The sequence below is a fragment of the Toxorhynchites rutilus genome, chromosome 2 (assembly GCF_029784135.1).
Source record: "Toxorhynchites rutilus septentrionalis strain SRP chromosome 2, ASM2978413v1, whole genome shotgun sequence".
NCBI lineage: Eukaryota > Metazoa > Arthropoda > Insecta > Diptera > Culicidae > Toxorhynchites > Toxorhynchites rutilus.
The window spans coordinates 305,394,653-305,414,072 of record NC_073745.1 but is presented as its reverse complement, the minus strand read 5'-3'; the positions used below and the strand labels follow the sequence as shown (position 1 = coordinate 305,414,072).

General features: G+C 39.0%; 1 protein-coding gene across 7 annotated transcripts in view; it reads left to right on the top strand.

Moving 5' to 3' along the window:
- LOC129771467 (obscurin) overlaps positions 1–19,420 on the top strand; it is a 214,180-nt gene that overhangs the window by 94,852 nt on the left and 99,908 nt on the right. For all 7 annotated transcript variants that reach the window (XM_055775136.1, XM_055775137.1, XM_055775134.1 and 4 more), the window contains 5 exons: positions 10,248–10,372; positions 10,451–10,621; positions 15,105–15,236; positions 15,293–15,469; positions 15,644–15,809. In XM_055775136.1, the coding sequence (XP_055631111.1) occupies positions 10,248–10,372; positions 10,451–10,621; positions 15,105–15,236; positions 15,293–15,469; positions 15,644–15,809 (771 nt within the window). The remainder of the gene's footprint in view (positions 1–10,247; positions 10,373–10,450; positions 10,622–15,104; positions 15,237–15,292; positions 15,470–15,643; positions 15,810–19,420) is intronic.

Here is a 19,420-nt window from a genome sequence, read left to right as displayed (position 1 = left end):
CGCAAAACAAGGAAGAACAAGCGATGTTCATTGTTTCGTATCTAGAACGATGCTGAAAGTTTGTCTTTCCTTCCTTTCCTCGTTGAATTAAAGAGACTTTAAATTTCTTCAGTTCATTCGTCTCTAGCCTTCAGAAAGGCCATTGGAAAGGCCTCATTTCTCATATTACTCCTCCAGCCCCATTGCCTTGATAAAATCATTCGATCCCTCGCCGTCCTCGCCCAGCAACGGTGTTGTCCAGTCGGTGTCCTCACGAAGAATGAAGTTTGCCTCAGCGAGATCCACTGTTTATACTCTAGGCAAATACTCCCCTTCGTTTTTCTTCTTTTCCTTTGTTCACGGAGACTTTACATCTTACGATTTTCCCTTCGTTGCTCGTCGATAAGTTGCTTGTTATCGACAGCTCTGTTCGGGAAAGCACACAACAGGCTAGAACAAATGTATGGGGAAATGGGAATGCTTCCAATTTTCATCAATTTAAACCATATACAGACAATGGGATTGTAATATTAGGCTGTCAAAAAAGTTCTGCGGTATTTTTTTTGAATTTTCATTTGTTCATAACATTAGTTACAATCATCTGTTTTAAGTCAAATATGCGCCGTTTTGTTCGATGACTTGTTCCCAACGAGACGCCAACTTCATAATACCCCTGTTATAGAAGCTCGCTTCCTTATTGGCAGAAAACTCGGATTGCCAATTATCACAGGCCTTTTTTTGTGGCTAACTTCTGACTACCTAGCTCGTTCGCCATGGACAAAAACAGGTGGTAGTCACTTGGTGCAAGGTCCGGACTATACGGCGGATGCAAAAGAACCTCCCATCCGAGCTCCCGGAGCTTCTGGCGCGTCACCAAAGAAGTGTGTGGCCTGGCCTGGCCTCTTCTTCACGAGTGCTACCTTCAAGCGGTCCAGTTGTTGGCAGTACAGGTCCGAATTGAGCGGAAGCAGCTCATAATAGATTATTCCTTGACAATCCCACCAAACACACAGCAGAACCTTCCTGGCCGTTAATGAGGGCTTGGCCACCGTCTGAGCCACTTCAGCGGGCTTCGACCACGACCGTTTGCGCTTCACGTTGTCGTAAGTGACCCACTTTTCATCGCCAGTCACCATCCGCTTCAGAAACGGGTCGATTTTGTTGCGATTCAGCAGCGATTCACATGCGTCGATACGGTCAAAGATGTTTTTTTGCGTCAACGTGTGTGGCACCCATACATCGATCTTCTTTGTGAATCCAAGCTTCTTCAAATAGTTAATAACGGTTTGATGACTTATCCCCAGCTCTTGGCCGTTGCTACGGCTGCTACTATGCCGGTCTTTCTCGGCTAATTCAGCGATTTTGTCGCAATTTTCGACGACAGGCCTTCCGGAGCGTGGCGCATCTTCGACGACCTCTACATCAGAACGAAAACGTTGAAACCATCGTTGTGCGGTGGAAATGGAAACTGTATCGGGTCCATAAACTGCACAAATTTTATTGGCAGCTTGAGATGCATTTTTGCCTTTGTCATAGTAGTACTGTAAAATATGTCGGATTTTCTCTTTTTTTTGCTCCATATTTGCGACACTATAACTCACGAACGACTTAACCAAACAAAACACTGTCAAGAACTATATTATAGCGCGCAAAAATACCTTTCCAACAAGCTATAGTATGACTCGATACAATGAATACAACTAGAACTACGCGCTTACAACGACACCTCGCGGAAATACCACAGGACTTTTTTGACAGCCTAATATATAGCATATCAAACAAATCTTAGGAAATTTCCGATTCGTTTGGTATGTAAATCGCCAGAATCCTTTCACGGCAAAAATAGTTCGCAGCGAAAGTAGGCACCCTTAATGAAAGACGTAGTTCTACGTCAAAACTAACTTCTTATCTCTATAGATAGAGATAAACAGTTTGAGAATGTTGTAGTCCCAGTTATTTTAATTAAATTTGTAGAACAATGTTTTTTTCTATCTTTTAATGAAATCGATTTAGCGCTTTTTGTTCTAAGTTGAATTAAGGTGATCATGAAAAAACGGGTTTTTTGCTCTATACTTCTATACAGCCATACCTCGCTATACGGCCGCTCTTTATACGGCATTTCGCTATAACGGCCCTCTTCAATTAAGGCATGTTTTCGATTTACGGCCTAAAATTTTTCGCTATAGTGGCAAAAAAAAATTTTTTTCGATGTCGATATATCTACATGCAAACTCTGTTATATTTCCTCTTCTTTACAAGCTTTATTCAGTGTGTTGTTTAGACTTGTCTGTAAGTGTTTTACCTGAAAAAATTGGAAACAATTACAGACATTTTAGGTATGTAAGTACATTTGTATGTATGCACAAATTTAAATTTAAGTACTTGTTATGTAGGTATTTTTTATTTAAAGGAAATAAATTTTTAACAATTGCAGTTTGAATGATATACCATGTTACACATTTAACAAATTTGGAACCGATCCGATTGAATTTGTATGAATGCTTATTATAATAATTGATTCCTTATACGGCTTTTCGCTTTGCGGCCAAGTTTCGTGGAACCTATCTAAGCCGTAAAGCGAGGTATGGGTGTATTGTCTTCCAACGACTTTTAGAGCTTATCAATCCACATATTTTGCGATGTAGAGCTTGGCAATAACCTAATCCTACTCAAAGTTATTGATGGGTTTTCATTCAAAATCTCATAATTTCAATTCAAGTTTTCTTAAATTCAAAAAAAAAATTCGAGGGGTTGTATCCGAGACACGACCGCTTAGGACGTAGGACTATGCATTTGTTTTTATAATTTGTTGGTTTTTCATTTCGGATACTATTTGCGAGTACGACGAAATTTCATAAATAACTCTTGAGTAAATAGTTCCGGGGACCCTGAAAACGTTTGATGGCTTGAGTGGTTTTGTAGAATCAGTTCGAGAAGCAACGATTCTTTGTTGCCTTTTCGAGAACAATACACTAATTGGTCATGTGTCGCAAATTGTTTCTTTATATCAATGTACGTATTGCACTGAGTATATAACGTGAGGCATCTTCCGTGCATCGCCATTCAACAAGCATTAAACACGCGTCTAACAGATGCACACAGTTGCAGCAATAAAAATGAAACATTGCGAGAATGACCGTTTATGAAAAATCGTTTCTCGACTCTCGGTCAAAACCGTCAACAAAGCTAGGAGCTTGTTGCATCAGAACAGAGCCGATGCGCACAAGAGCAAATACGAATGGCAACTAAAAGTATCGAAGGTGTGCTATTCACATGTACAGCTAGCATTCAGAGCTCGAGGGGAAACATAAAAGAAAAAACGAGCAGAAAGAACGACCTTTGTTGTTTCGGGCACAGGAAGATTCTGAGAATTTTCCTCAGAAAAGATCCAATACTTATACGCTAGCGACAGCTCATTTACTATGCAAGGGTGGAGTTTACTTCGCAAATATTCTCTTTTCGCTAACCCCCTTCGTTGTTTCTATTCTAGCGGCTGTGTAAGTTGCCCGTTATTGACTGCTCTGTTCGGAAAAGCACACAAATGGACAGAACAAATGTATCATATAATATAGCATATAAAACTAATTTTAGAAAATTTCCGATTCGATTGGTATTCAAATCGTTAAAATCCGTTCGCAGTGAAAGTAGTTATTAACGTTAACTCTATTTCATAAAAACGTGACCTGTTTTCTGCTTTGGCACCCTTAATGTAAGACGTAGTCCTACGTCAAAAATAACATAGATTTGAATATATCACATTATGTAGAGTCAAATACGCTCTTTCAAATGCTGTCAATAAACATGTTATATGTTTGCCCCAAAAAGAACGACAAACAAATGAAAATGCCTCAAAGGGTGAATCAAAGTTTTGATTTTTTCATCCTTGAAAATCTTCCATGGAGGGAGTAAAGGAAATTTGGAAAATCGAATTTTTTATTTCGATACCAAATGACTTAAAACGAGCTCTGATGTCATCTCGAAAAAAACTTTTTTTGTTGCAAAATAACATTCTTGAATTTAAAAATAAAATAAAAAATTATGTATTATAAACCTGATCAATTATATTTGAGGGCATCAGGAGGTATAGCAATCGTGGTTCATGGAACGTTCTTTTCTGAAGAATTCAACGTAGATACTGAACTTCAGTCTGTTGCTGTTACGTTAGCTTTTCCATTCCAGATGATTGTTTGTAGCCAAACAAACCAGTTACTGATACCGAACTTAAAGATCTACTAAAGCTGGCTCCTGTGTCAAACTTGATTACAACCGATTGTACTGTATTGTCATGAATAATGGTTCTTCTACGCATTATAGTGTTGTCAACAACTTATATTCGGATTATTGTTTATTATTTTCAATATTTGACAGTTTCCTGCACAGTAGAGGGTATCGAATGGCTTCATATGTTCTAAGAAAAGGGTGGTATCAATCGGTTTTTAGTTAAATTATCGAATATTAAGCACCTGATCATTTTATCTCCACTGTTCCACCATGAAACACCATGAAAATGAAATTGTAGATGAACTGGCCAGACAATCTTATGATCTGCACTTTAATGTTCCAATTCTGGACATATCTAGTGGTAAAGCTTAAAGACAAAAAATAATATGATGTTGGTCAAAAACTCGGAATGATATAACCGAGAACAAATTATCAATTATAAAAACTGTGTCTTATGAATGGATCACGTCATGTCGAAAATCATCAAAACAAACATTGATTTTGACGAGAATGTTACCTTCTTTATAAGTCCCCTCGTTCATTATGTGCAAAATGTAAATGTAATGTGTGCATAGAAGACGAATTCATTAAACAATCAAAAACAGACGACAAAGTGTAGACAAGGCAACCTTACTATCGATATTACACGGTACTGGTAATCTCCGAAATTTTATTTTTTTTCTGCAGCACAATCCTTATTGTTGTTGCAACAATTTCTTGCAACCCCAAAGCACGAGAATTTTATTTTGTTTATCACTTTCAGTAGATTGTTCCGGATTTTCCTATTCGGAAAAAGGTATGATGACATATTGAGCCCTGCTCTAGGGGCCGACACAGGGTTTTTGTTTTGTGTTGATCACTGGGATTGACAGTTACAAAGTAAGAACATCAAAAAAGGCTTTATTTTATGTCTTTCTAGTCGATTTTTTATTTTCTTTTTATGCACAAATGTCTTTGGGCGCTGAGACCGACACTGATACTGTACAAGCGTTTTTGATGCGGGCTGAACGGAAGTCACGGTTGGCTCAGAGCGCCAAAACCGATGTCGATTTCGAAGTTATCGCCATTCCTGAGCTTGGTTCATCTGACGCTCAATCCTCTGCATCAAATGGAACTGACAAGTCCGATTAGGACAGCACTGTCAGAGTAGATCTCGGTAGCTCTAATTCACTTAATGGTTCGTTCGCTCTCGACCTCCCATATTCAACCGTTACCCAAAATGAGAGGTACTAGTGTTACGAAGAGGAAACGTGTTACAGAGATCACGACTGCATTGACCTCGATGTCTAGAGGAAGGAACTGAAAAGCACCAAAACATCAAAGGAACCCAAAGGCATCAAAAAAAGGTCGGAAGGCTACTACGGGGAAACCTAAGGGATCAAAGACACCATCAGTCGGAGCGAACACACTGTGTAATAAATTTGGAGTAGTTCTTTTGGATTCAAATGACGGAACGGGCTGGATTTCCTGTTTTTGATTGCGGAAAGTGATTCCATCATAGTTATTTTATTCCTTTTGAAACCTTCTTCATGATCATGAATAGAATTTGTAATGTTTATTTTGATTTTTGTATGATTTTGTATAAAAAAATGTCCTGTAAAACTTTCAATCAGATTCTGTGGTCCTTCTTACCCCGCTTTTGAATGAAGAGTAATTTTCGGTCATTTCATTTTCTGATGAGAAAACAACAAAAGAATACCAAATTACAGTTACACATTCTTGCATTTACATAGGTCAATTTTAAGAAATGATGTGCAGTGCAACAAATTCTTGTAGATTTTTATCTAAGAATTTGTTTTCTCAGCGAGGCCGTCTCACCCCTTCTTCCCGTATATGGGAATGGAAATTGGGAATCATTCAGGTGAAAAGCTTTATGAATAAACGGTTGACGGTTTGATCTTCCATGCATGTTTAAGCTCGTTTACGCCAACGAATTCGCTAGGAAAAATCTTGATTCGCCAATAAGTTTGTAGTTTCGAACGGAAAGCTATGGTTGCTATCACAAACGGGACCCGAAAATATACAGTGATAGACATTCGTCGCACTTGGAAAAAACTTGAAACACTTACAAAACAACAAGGAATGTCGGGATACTTATTTGCTGTAGTGGTAGTATATGTAAGTCAATTTTATTGAAAGGACGCCCGTCACAATCACACACTCACACAAGGCGGCATCGGTGGATATAAACATTCAAACGTCGTTTTTTCCCGAGACATACGTTTAGCCGCAGGGCATAAAGATCAGGTTTTCGCATAATCACCAAGCCTTTATCTGTCTTTTTTGAAGAAATACTTGGGAATGTTCAATTTACAAGATAAATATTAGATGTGCAACGTAAGAAGTTGGTCAGATTAGTGATCTACGTAGAATTCAAAGGAATGGCGAAAGGTATTCTGTTGACAGAAGAGGGGCGGAAAATAATAAAGATATTCAGTGAACAAAAGTTTTCTAATCGCTCAATTGTAACAAAAATTGGTCGATCTGAGAAAGTGGTAAGGAATTTCTTTAAATAGTGCCTGAAATATGGGATATAACGACCAACAAATGGGAACACCAAAGTTACTTTGCGTCTTAAAGATCGAATAAGACACGAACCATCTCATTTTCGCCCGGCAATACATGAAATGGAAACTGGAATGGAGAAATGTTGTATTTTCCGGCGAAAAAAGTTCAATTTGGATGGCCCGGACTGTTACAGTTGCTATTGGTACAATTTAAGTCGACGGAATGTCGTGAGATCGAAGCGAAACTTTGGGGCGGAAGTTTGATAGTGTGGGGGAGCCGTTTATTATCACAGCAAACTTCCTATTTGTTTTATTTTCACCCGAATGAACTCCGAAAAGTATCTTCAATTACTGGAAGCCGTTTTGATTGGCCATATTGAGAATAACACTACAGAGGATATCGTTTTTCAGCAGGATAATGCATAGATCCACGTTTCCAAGCAATCGAAGGCATGGTTTGCTGAGAAGGACATTCCGCTTTATGAATGACCTGCTTGCAGTCGATTGCAATCCCATAGAGAATCTATGAAGAATCTTGGCCAAGATGGTCTATGCAAACGGATGACAATTTGACAATATTTCCAGCCTCAAGGCAGTAATTCAGGAGTGTTGGACTATAATCAATATGGCAACACTTTGAAAGCTGTCTGATTCGATGCCAAAACGAGTTTTCAAAGTGATCCGAAATGCAGGTGGACATACTAAATATTAACTACCGATTGGACCCGAAGTTTGCCGCACAAATTTTCCATTATTGAATTTTAGGATGCGGCTAAACGAATGTCTACCCTGATTCCACATATTTCAATTACTTAGAAAACAAAAAGTGAATTTATACTTTTTTTTTAGGATGAATTCGATGAAAATAAACAATAATAGTCTTTTATGAACAAAACTGTACAAATAATTGACATATTTTTAAAAATATTGAGAAAAAATAGGGTGCGGCTAAACGAATGTCTACCACTGTATAAGCAAGAGTAACTGAAAGTATTTTACCGGTACATTGGAGCTCACGAAGAATATGTATAATTCTGGCCTAATTTGGTAATCTGTCGTATCTGGGAGGCCCTTCAGTGGTACCGGGACAGTGGAATGGATTTCATCGATAAGGACCTCAACCTACCTAATTGTTTTAAATTCCTCTCGATAGAGAAATATTAGCGTAATCTACAGACATTGAGTTCAAAATACGCATTGAGTTAGTCTACAGCATCCGTACTAAAACAGTTGTTTTGGTTGATGGTGGTACCTCTTTTGGAATAAATATATGCGTCCTTATTTTGGTCTGTGATTCTATACAACATAAATGGATTTTTTACGACCTATAATCTTGGCGAAGAACTTCTTTTCCCACCCATCATCATGAAAGTCTCAATTACTCCGCGTTACACAATATCCGCTGTTCGGCGAACGAACCATAAACCTATTTGCGGATTGTTTACGCTCACATGAAATCGCGTAACGCGTAATCTTCGAGACTGAGCAATCCCCCTCGAAGGACTGCGCCACGTCAAAAACAGAGGAATAGTCAACTGCGAAAGTGATCTCCCATATGACATTTCCATCTTGGCACAGAGCATATCGTAACTTGAAGTGCGCCTCTGCATCGTTTGGAGCGCATCAAGCTGTCAGCCAATGTAGAGAGAGTTCATAATTTTAAGTGCCAAACCCCCTCCATGCAATGAACACGAATGTGTGGTTCCTGGTTCCCTGAGAAGACCACGTAGTCTAATTTCGTTCTATGCCTATCGCGTTTTAATTATACAGCTGGTTGTGGTCTGCTCGGAGGGACTAAGCGTAGCGAAAGTGTGTTTACATTCGATCGATCTGCACAGTTGCATAATTCTAAAAATAATAACCAAAAACTCGCTGTTAATGCTCTATGCTTTTCTGGAGAGGTCGATATGATGCAGTCTGGATGGACCACCGGTCACTTCCGTGCTGGCTGCTGGCATTCACACTTCTTCTCAGACGTAAGCACTATGGTGCCATGGTGCAAGACAAATCGTTCCGTAAATTGAGCTTCGAAGATGGACATGAACGGCGCAAAAGATCACTTTGTCTGTTTTAATTCACTGGCCAGAGAGAGTGTTTCTAATCCTCAGCTCTGGGGGCAAGTATATTATTGATCGCAGAAACGCAGGAGAACATTCTGACGTCAAACTAACCAAGCCAACAGATGGAAAAAGGTGCTCAGCACACTTGTCGGCCATTTGGCTGCCCAAATGGTAAGTCTTTGTCCTCGCCGCTTGCCAGTATGTTGAGAACGTGTACTAATTTAGCATGTTTGAGAGAAATGAAGCTGCTGAAATACAACTTTAGTTTGTAGCGCTGCGGATTGTACGCTGTCCGCCTTCGCGGCAGCTTCGCTCCTGGGTTGCACCCACATGAGAACGGTATGATGTATGAGCGTGAATGGAGGCATTGATATGCATTACACTTGTCGGAAAATTATCTGTTCATTTCCTTCAAGAAAACTGAGAATGTCGAATTTCAGTTATATAAAGCAAAACATGATAGTGTCACATCTACCCGAAAGACGTTCACCCGTATGTAACAAATACCGGCAGATACCCGAATGAAACATTTCCCCGAATGAACATTTACCGAAATACAATATTTACTCGAATGCGTTATTTATCCGAATGCAACATATACCCGAAAGTAACATTTACCGAAATGTACTATTTACAGCTATATTTGATTAGAAGGTATTTATTTAATCCTAATAAGCGTTATTAGGATGATCACATTCATACATCAACTGATCGGTGTTAAGCCTGAAGGGACCTAGTCGCAAAATCAGAAATTTAGAGTTATTGATCGCATTTTTCTTCATTCGGGTAAATGTTGCATTCAGGTATTTGTCGCATTCGGGTGAGTGTCATTCGGGTAAATGTGACACAACCGCAACCGTTCTAGACTTTTGACGAATAATCATATGTTTTGTCGGAAAAAATACAGAAAAAGGAAAAATAACCTACTTCATGCTGACAAATTGAGATATACTTTCTTGCACCTGGGTTAACTGACACTGTCTTTTATTCATAGTTTTTTCACGATGACACACCAAAATCATACCCACTGAAAAGATGAATGACACTCCTCGATTCCGAGTTTATGAACGGTAACGTTTTGGCAAGGTTCCGAAGATAAGGTTTAAATTATTCAAAGTGTCATAAACAAAAATTATCCATATAAATAATTTGGCAATTTAGGTATCCGAAAATACGACACAATTATTTACCACTAAATTAGGACAAACGTAAAATGGTTTACGATCGCCTTAGGGCGATAAACCACGTGTAGACTGCTGACTGATGCGCTCCAGAAATAGACGACAACTATAACGAAAATAAGAGATGGTGCACTAGCCATTAGCGGCCCTACAAGAAACACACTGCGAGCGGACAGATGCACATCCGAAACTTGTTGCTCGTTGACTTAGCTTTATGACCCGTTCGTACTAATTACCAACTAATTAACGTCTGTTATGGTTTTTGTCTATTCGTTTCACCTTTTTCCACACACACACAGATGTACGATATTTTGGTTGTGAACAAGAACTACGATGCGGAAGGGCCCGACTCAATCTCGGTGCGGGTGGGGGATCTGGTTGAGGTCCTAGAGATGGGCGAGTCCGCCAAAAAGAGCGCAGCAAAGTGAGTAGAGAATAGGACTGATTCTGTGTGAATGAATGTTAATATTTCGATTTTTGTCGTGTATTTTTTGTCATATAGAAAACCAAAGTTAGATCCCCAGCTGAACGTTGGCAAGACCGAAAGTCTGTTGGACAGCTCCATCTCGAAGCACAAGCTGGCTATCAAACCAAAAAAGAACCACCAGAGTATGAGTATGAGAAGGAGCGTTAGTCCACAGCCGGCGCAATATCAACCAAAGCCAAACGAAAAGTAAGATTAATGCTAATCAGTTTTGTTTCTACGGTTGAATGTTGCATCTATCATCCCCTATTTTCGGCGCTTTAATTTTTCATAAAAGCAAACTATCCCGGAATAAACGATAAAATTCATAATGTGAAATCTATTTGCTTGAAATTGAAGAAATACTCATAGTTTTCATTCTAAGACAAATTATATAATATTTTGTGACATTAGTTATCGACTTATAGAAGTACGAAGTACGGGTTCAACTCTGCAACTAAACCTCTGATCTAGACTGTTAGAACAAACCAAACAAAATTGAAAAGAAAGTCAAGTCAAAGGAGGCCATATTAGAACAGTTATATTCACTAATAGCTGACCCGGCGAACTTCGTCCCGCCCAAAATTATTGTTTTGATATGAATTCTTTAGAACAAATTTCAAAACATTTCTCATCATAACATTGTTCTATGGGCAGAATACAACAAATACAACAAAATGAAGGCGGCTCAAAAGGGGCCTCTACTTCTTCGGATTTTGCGATTAGCAACATATTTGGCCTTCCTTTTTTATTTATATAGATAGGAATGCGTTATTCCGCCTGAAAATCCATTTCCATCTTCAAACAAAGATCGATTTAGTTAGCGCAAACATCGAATGGACTAATAACGCTTATCATGATGTAATTTTCGAACATATGCAACATATGAGTTTTCTTCAGAGTTTTCTGAACTTTTTTCGATTTTTCTCTCCATAACATTGAACTACGGGCAGAGACGAATACATCAAAATAACGATGACTCAAATCGGACGATTCCTTCTTCGAGTTTCGCGCTTAGCAACACATTTGACCTTACATTTTTATTTATATAGATAGAAGATATAGAGGTGCGTTATTTCACCTGAAAATCCATTTCCACTTTCAAACAAAGATCAATTTCGATAGCGCAAACATTGAATGGACCGACAACGCTTATCATGATGTAATTTTAAAACACATGGAAAATGAATTTTCCGAATTTTCCGACCTTCCTTCAGAGTTTTCCGAAAATTTTCCGATTTTTCTCTCCATAACATTGAACTACGGGCTGAGACGAATACATCAAAATAAAGATGACTCAAATCGGACGATTCCTTCTTCGGGTTTCGCGCTTAGCAACACATTTAGCCTTACATTTTTATTTATATAAGGTTAAACTGACCAGACGTCCCGCGTTACGCGGGACAGTCCCGCATTTCAACAAAATGTCCCGCGTAAGATTACGTCCCGCGAAACGTCCCGCATTTGGCAAAAGGAACGAAAATGTCCCGCGATATCAATATATTTCAATATTACAATTTGATCATGAGGATTTTCTTAAATGGATGAAGCTCAGAATGATACTTTTATTTGGCAGACTGTTCAAGAGCGCTTCCAATGCGTTCAACGATTAATACGTTGAGCTGGTTTCATCGCGCCGACAGTGGCCTTTAGAGAGTTTAGAGAGTGTCAACTGGAAACGACAGCCACAAAATTGGAAAATGATCTTTATAAAAGCCCCCTATTGATCCGCAGGGACCAACGTGAGTCAGACGAAAAGTACATCTTTGGTCCCCTAGCTCGGTCAGGGCTTAATGTGTTAAGTAAGCCGGAATTACTAGTGCATACTGGACAGGAAGAGGCAGGGTTGTTTGATGAAGTATCGCAAATGAAGCACCGGGGCCTTACGGAAGTTGGCCGACGTGTTATTTTACCTTTCCGTGGCGTTGGTAGTCAGCTATCTCTCCATTTCGGCCATTCGCCTAAAAGTTTTCTATCGGTCGCAGCTGAGGGATGTCGGGAAGGTTGGAGGCAGGGTTGCCAACTATAATTTTAAAAAATCAGGAGGAATGAAAATAAAAATCAGGATAAATCAGGATACCTCATAATGGGTTGTCCGAAAAGTTGATGTCGATTTTTGGGAAAACAAAAACATAATTGTCAGTCAAAGCATTATAATTTAATTTTATATCCATAGCTATGTTTCACAATCTTTTGCCATCTTTCACACAGTTTAAATACCCTATCCTTCCAAAACATCTTGCTTCCTCGTCGAAAACTGCTGCGAGCCATATTTGTGAGGAACAGGTTGCTTAGTAGTAGCTCATAATACATGCTTTGGAATGAATCTTTACTCAACAAATGAGAAAAGCATATCAGCAGTGGAAGACTTCTTGAATTTTTCCTAATTTTTATGATATGATTTATGATATTCAGTACGAATATATTATAATATATAGATATATTTACGATAATTTTTTTATATTGACTGTGGATTCAAAAATTTTCTCTTGAGTGATTTTACTCTCTGAAAGGTATTCCTACATTAATAACTCTGGGGATACTTCTACATACAATTATCCTCAATAAAGCAATGTTGTTCATCAAACTTAATCTCGTTTTAATTTCATAAATTCGTCAGATAATCTGGTTTCATGCATCTCTGGTTGGAGGTCTTCACGACAATGTTTATCTCCAGCCGATCCATTATCCAGTGATCTTTTGGCATAATGGGCCGATCTCAGGTTCGGCATAAAGACCACATCACCTTCGCAACTTTCGGCAAGCACTTCGTACTCGTTCCCCGTTTCACATGACTCAAAAGAAGAGCGACTTGGACACTCTCTTCTCGTCTGTCAGAGAAGGACCTTCTTCGAGAACTTGATATGGATGATGTATCGACGTACCCGGTCCCCTGCCATTCATTGAACGTATGAAGTACGTCTCGTCTTTCATTATGAGCACGAAAAGAAATTTTTCACCAGTGAAAAAGAATACGGCCGGGCTCGTCTGAATCTTCAGCAGAAAAAGGTCCATTTTGCCCCGATTCTCCAGCACCGTTTGGCCGGTTGCTTCGATCTCCCGGCTCAAGGAGCGACAGGGAGAGGATGTTGTGAAAACCAGATAGGCTATATCTGGCGGACATCATCAAGTTGTTTGACAGTGCTGCTGCTGCGAATCAACAGCCTTGAATCATTTTTGTTGTAGGCTTAATGAACGCAATATTTAAGGAAAATTTGTTCAATTGAATTATTTTTTTTCATCGCCATCCGAAAATAGTCCATTATTTTAATACATACGATAACACTAAAATCGATGAAAAATGGATTGGAATTTCAGAGAAAATTGTAGAATTTGGCTTGCCAGCCAGGCATAAATGCTCATGAAATAAATGGCATGAAAATTGTAGAATCTTGCTTGCCAGGCTTAAATGCTCTGTCTGAGCGAGTGATTTTCAAGCGTAAACAAAATCTGAACCACCGAAAAATCACAACTGTGTGACGATACTTAGAAAGAAATAACACAAATCAGGTTTAATTACAAGGGCACATGTTAAGAGTTTCACGAACAAACGAGACTCGCTAAACTATGGTTTATTTTCACATAACGTATACATATAACGTTTTGTTTTTTGTGTCCCACGTTAGACCTCTGACCATCTGGTCACTTTATATAAGGTAAATGATTTTAGTTTGTCCAGTCGAAAATATGATCATGGTTTGCCAACTTTTTTGAGTGCTTCAATTCAGCGCCCCTTTGTCAAATAAGGTGTTCGAATGTTTCAAAACATTTAAATAAAATTGTCTTTTTCATGATTTGCAGTAGTTTTATTGTATATTTTTACGGAATCACATGTTTTAAAGGATTATAAAATACACCTTCTATTTGTGTCAATGCACCCCTTATTTGAGCTAACTTTTAATAGATCACCATGTGCTTATTAGGCACGTATTCAGACCTTTTCTAGATTATAACACTTACAAATATTGTAAACATCATGCTTGCACACCATTTGTATCAGATTTACATAGCTAAACCATTACATTAACGCATTTTAATGAACTTAATTCTGATCATGAGTTGTCCAATTCAATAATGTTATTTTGTCCACATTATTTTTATGGCAACGGCTTGGTGCGCTGCAGTTTGTTTATTGTGTCCTTCGCGCATAGCAGAAATAAAGTTTCTCTGTGTTGAGTGTGTTGAGGGTAACACTTTTAAAATGCCCAAGAAAAGGCAATATTCTGAAGAAAGCCTAAACTATGAATGTATCAATATGATGACAGTAAACTCAAGCAATGATAAATGCAACTTGAGAATTCTAATATTTTCATTCAAAAATGGTGATTTCTAACAAACCATGATAATTTTTTGGGCAAATCATGATCAGAGGTGGTCAAACCATAATTCCTCTTTAAGGAAAATCGTTGAAAAACATAAAAATTAGAATAATTTCAACACCTATTAGTATTAGCAACAAGAGACTTGGGACTTTTCAACAAACCCAAACTTGTATCGATTATGTATGATTTTCATGAAGAAAACTCGATTTGCATTTACTAGTTGCGTAAAAATACCCCAAATCGGACAAACCAAGATCATTTACCCTATATGAAAAAGAAATTAAAACCATTTAATCCTTTCAGAAGCATTACAACATAGAGAACAATTAAATTAATAAACAATTCAATGACTTCCATTGGACCATCCACAGATGGAAAGTGCGAATCTTCGATGGGGATGACAGTGCCAAAGCGGGCTGGGTGCCGGTCTCCGTATTGGACATCATGCACACCGACCAGGCCGTGTTCGGCGAGAAATCCAACGATGCCGCCTACCGTCGAGAGTAAGTAGGCCCTGCTTTCAGCGTCAAACCCGTCTTTTTAACCTCACCTTTCGCAGAGCCGTCGTTCGAGAGCTGATTGAAACTGAAGAGGAATTCGGCAAGGACTTGCAGCAGGTCGTCGAAAATTACATCAAATATATCGACAATCCGGACAACAAAATTCCTCGCATGATCCGCGACCACAAGGATGATATATTCAACAACTTCAAGCAGATCGCGGACTTCCACAATACGTAAGCACGCTGGCCCGCCTGTTGGCGTCATTTCCCGGCAAATTGACCGAGATCAGGTTGAAATTACACCACTTATCCGCTCGATTTAATCCACTCACACTCAGCGCTCTGCTGCTTATGATTTACACCCCGTTCTAACATCCGCAACTTCTTGTCTTTCATTCCACTCGCCAGCGTACTCATCGAGGGCGTCAAATACAACGCCAACAACCCGAAAATGATCGGTAAAACGTTCCTGCGACTGGAGCGTGACTTTGACAAACACGTCCGGTACTGTCGCGATGCGGCGGCCGTCCAGGAGTTCCTCGCCGGCAACGACAACGTGCGGGACTTTTTTATGGTAAGTTCAACCCATTCATTTTATAGCGCATTTTTATAAGCGCGGAATACTTGTCGGATGTGAACTTGCGCGTATGTCAGCTAGTGCCATCTTGCGTCGGGGTGAGGAATGTTACAGTCTGCCGTCTGCGCAAGACGAAGCGATTCTCTCGAATTGAGCGTTCCGAGAGGAAAGCAATTTTGTTTCAGGTGTAGGTTAGGTTCCACATGATTACAGTTGGTTTCAGCATCAGTGACGAACATTCAACATGTCATTCTTGATTATGCTATTACCGGAACAGTGTGGCTCATTAACACTAGCTGTCAATAAAGGAGATTGATGTGTCGTGAAGTGTTTTGGCTCATATTTTCCGGAAACATCAGCTAGGGTTTTTTTATCTGCTTAAATTACACATATACAGTGTGTTCCAAAAGAAAGGTGTCAGGAGCGAAATAAAGTACAAGACTCTGAACAAGTGAGAGTTCAACGCTCAATTGGTTGGTGCTCAGTCAGTCCGTACTAAGTAACAAAATAAGAAAAAAAGAGTTAGTCTTAACCTACATTCTACTTTTATCAGATCACAATTATGTTGCAAGCAGCCATGTTTATGGCATAAACTTATTCTGAATATGTAAATCAGTAAAAATTGATTTGATATGCAGTCAGAGTGGACCAAGTGCATACAACGATAGCGACTAGAGGGATGCCACGTTTTAATGACAACCAAAAAATGGAAGAAATTTGAAATGAAATGTTGGATTTCTCCGCATCAGAAGATTCTTCTCGTTGTCCTTCAACACGGAACAGTAATTTGTATTGAAACACGATGTGTATGCTTTTCAAACAACTCATAGTTATTAAAAAGTTGATCGAATATATTATTGTATCTTGTTCAGACCAGTACCAGAGAGTAAAAAATTGTAATTACTAAACTTTTCATGATCGATTTCAAATCGAACCGTGGTCTTCCATCGATGAAAGTAATTTTCTTCAAAACCACGCTAACCCGTTGTTGGAACATATTTTTCTAGAAAATCAAGAATTGTACTTGACAATACATACTAATCAACTATTTTTGGTAAGTGAAATACTGTTTCAAGCAACCGGTTTGTTCTATTGTATAGGTTTATTTGAAGAAATTCCTCAGTTTAGAATCCACGTCGACTGCATACTGAATAAATTACATGATTTCATCATCAAATTGTTCAGTCATGGTGAAAAATATTTTTTTGGTTCAATCAGAGTGGACCAAGTACAAATGGCCAGTCGTAAAACTCTCTTGATTGACCTTAAAAAGGCTCTTTGTTGTAGTGATATAACTACGCGACATTGTCAAAGAGTAACTAAAAGCTGTAGGAGAACAATTAAGGAGAATGATTTATAGCTACTAAAACTACACAGCTTCAAATTTTGAGTTCGATTTACTCGAAAACATAATTTTGTTACTTCGTCCGGTCTGATTGAACACCGACTGTTCAGCCCGGGAACAAAAACCAAGTTGCGGTGAAATGTACTTTCGGGAACATCTAGGCTCGGGACCAATTGGCTGAACGGGTGGAGTTCTCTCCGGTCATCGTAGTCGGATGCGGGTTGATTCGTACGAGTCTTGAGAAAGGCTCTTGGTAAACCCTTCCGAACTGTTAGAATGTAGAGGAAAAAGATGGCGGAAAATAATAACCCTAAAGTATATTTCTTTTCTACTCTACAATTCTATCTTTTTTCGGTGTTGTTCGGCTGCTGCTGCTGCTGCTGCTGCTTCTTATCATTGTGGTTTCCTCCGATGTTATCGTCATGATGGTCGGTTTGAAAAGTGGCGATTCGGTTCGGTTCGGTTCTTGTTTTTAAGGGACTTCAACTCAAAGGTCATTCGTCTCTGAGTGGCGATTCGGGCAGCGTGCATCGGTTTTATAGCATTGTTACCGGCGAGCAGGTATGGGCAAAATCGCATCGAAATTCGTTCAACAACACTCATTCACAGATAAAACTCACCCTTCTATTCTCTGTTTATGCCTCACTTTATTTGAGACAGAAAACATTCACCTATCATCTTCGCAAAGTTCATTCTCGATTTTAACAGAAAAATACTGTCTCGATTCCGCTCATCTATTCTCAGAGAATTTTGCATTCCCTCATTTGTCTCTCGGAATGACATTACATGGTGAGAGAATCAAATTGGAAACTTTTGCTTGAGCCAGCGAGTGTCTCTGTAAAATCATTCGTTTTTCACTCGAATGGCAATTATTGAAGCCTAGATCACGGCAGTGAAATTTAGGTAAATAGTTTAAACCGAGTTGTTTCCTGTGCACTATTGCAATGACTTTTTTTTTGTTTCTAGTATGAAACGATCTAAGCCAACGCAAAAGACCACATTAACCCAAGTTATTGGTGAGCGGAAAGGTAGATTCATGTGCACTTGAATGCTGACAAGGAAAAGAGTACAAGGGAAAATAAAATCATACATACACGCAGATTGAGTCTATTTTGACTCACTCGTTATTTTGTTTCGTGCGATCCTTCCAAAGGAGTATTCATTCATTGAATGTTGTTTTCCACTCTTTGTTTTGTTATGTTTACTCTCAGTCCCGATTGAAGATGGTCGGAGAGTGAAAAATGATTCATCGTGCAATCTCACGATTGTTCGCTGCATTCTTTTCACCATGATTATTCCAAGCAGATACAAGTTTGATTTATAATTAGGTGTGGAGAAATGAGCGAATGAACTTTTCCATACTTGCCGGCCAGTATCGAACAGAAATTAATTGTCTTTCCCATTCTGCTCATTTTGTGTCACCTTCCGTCCCCCTCGAGCTGTGGAAGTGAACGAATGTTTCACAAGCAGACGCAATCATAAAGTTTTTCGCCACATTATGTAGGAAAAAATCATGCTGGGCTATTATCGCCGGCTCACAAGGACAGTGATTATTCTGCTGGAATGCTATGTGTGATTTTGTTCCGTGTTCCACTGTGTGTATATTAAGTCGATTGAAGTCACACTTGTTTGGCTTCGTGTGTGTTGCTTGTTTTTGATTCGCGAAACTTTTAATTTGTTCATATCCTGTTCGTATATATAGCGCACCTTCGCTACTTTTAGTTCAGTTGCCCAAATTAAATAGAACAAATGCGTAGTCCTACGTCCTAAGCATTCGTATCTTGGTAACATCCCTCTATTTATTTATTTTTTTGTATTGTAAAGATAGTTTAAAATAGAGTTTGTTTAGTCATTGTCCCACTGTTCTTCAGTTTAGCTTTAATACATTTCGATTGGATGAAATTCCGGTTCCTCTCTTCGTCAATGCCATCTACTCCATTAACATGATACCACTGTTGGATATTATTACTGTAGGGGCAACTTGATAAATCCGGCCAAAACGCCCAATGACAGGCAAAACAAAACGTACCAGACGTTCGTTGATGTATCGCTGTCCACTTATACAGGGTGGGCCATTTAAAGTGGAAGCATCTGGCAACCCCATAACTTTCGACAGAGATGTCAGATTAACTAATGTCATACCGCGTTGGAAGCGTCATTTCAGTACAATTTTAACCATGGAACAATACACACTTAAACAACGCGCTGAAATTGTTCAGCTGTACATTCAAAATAACGTGGCTTTTGGCAAAAAATCATAATG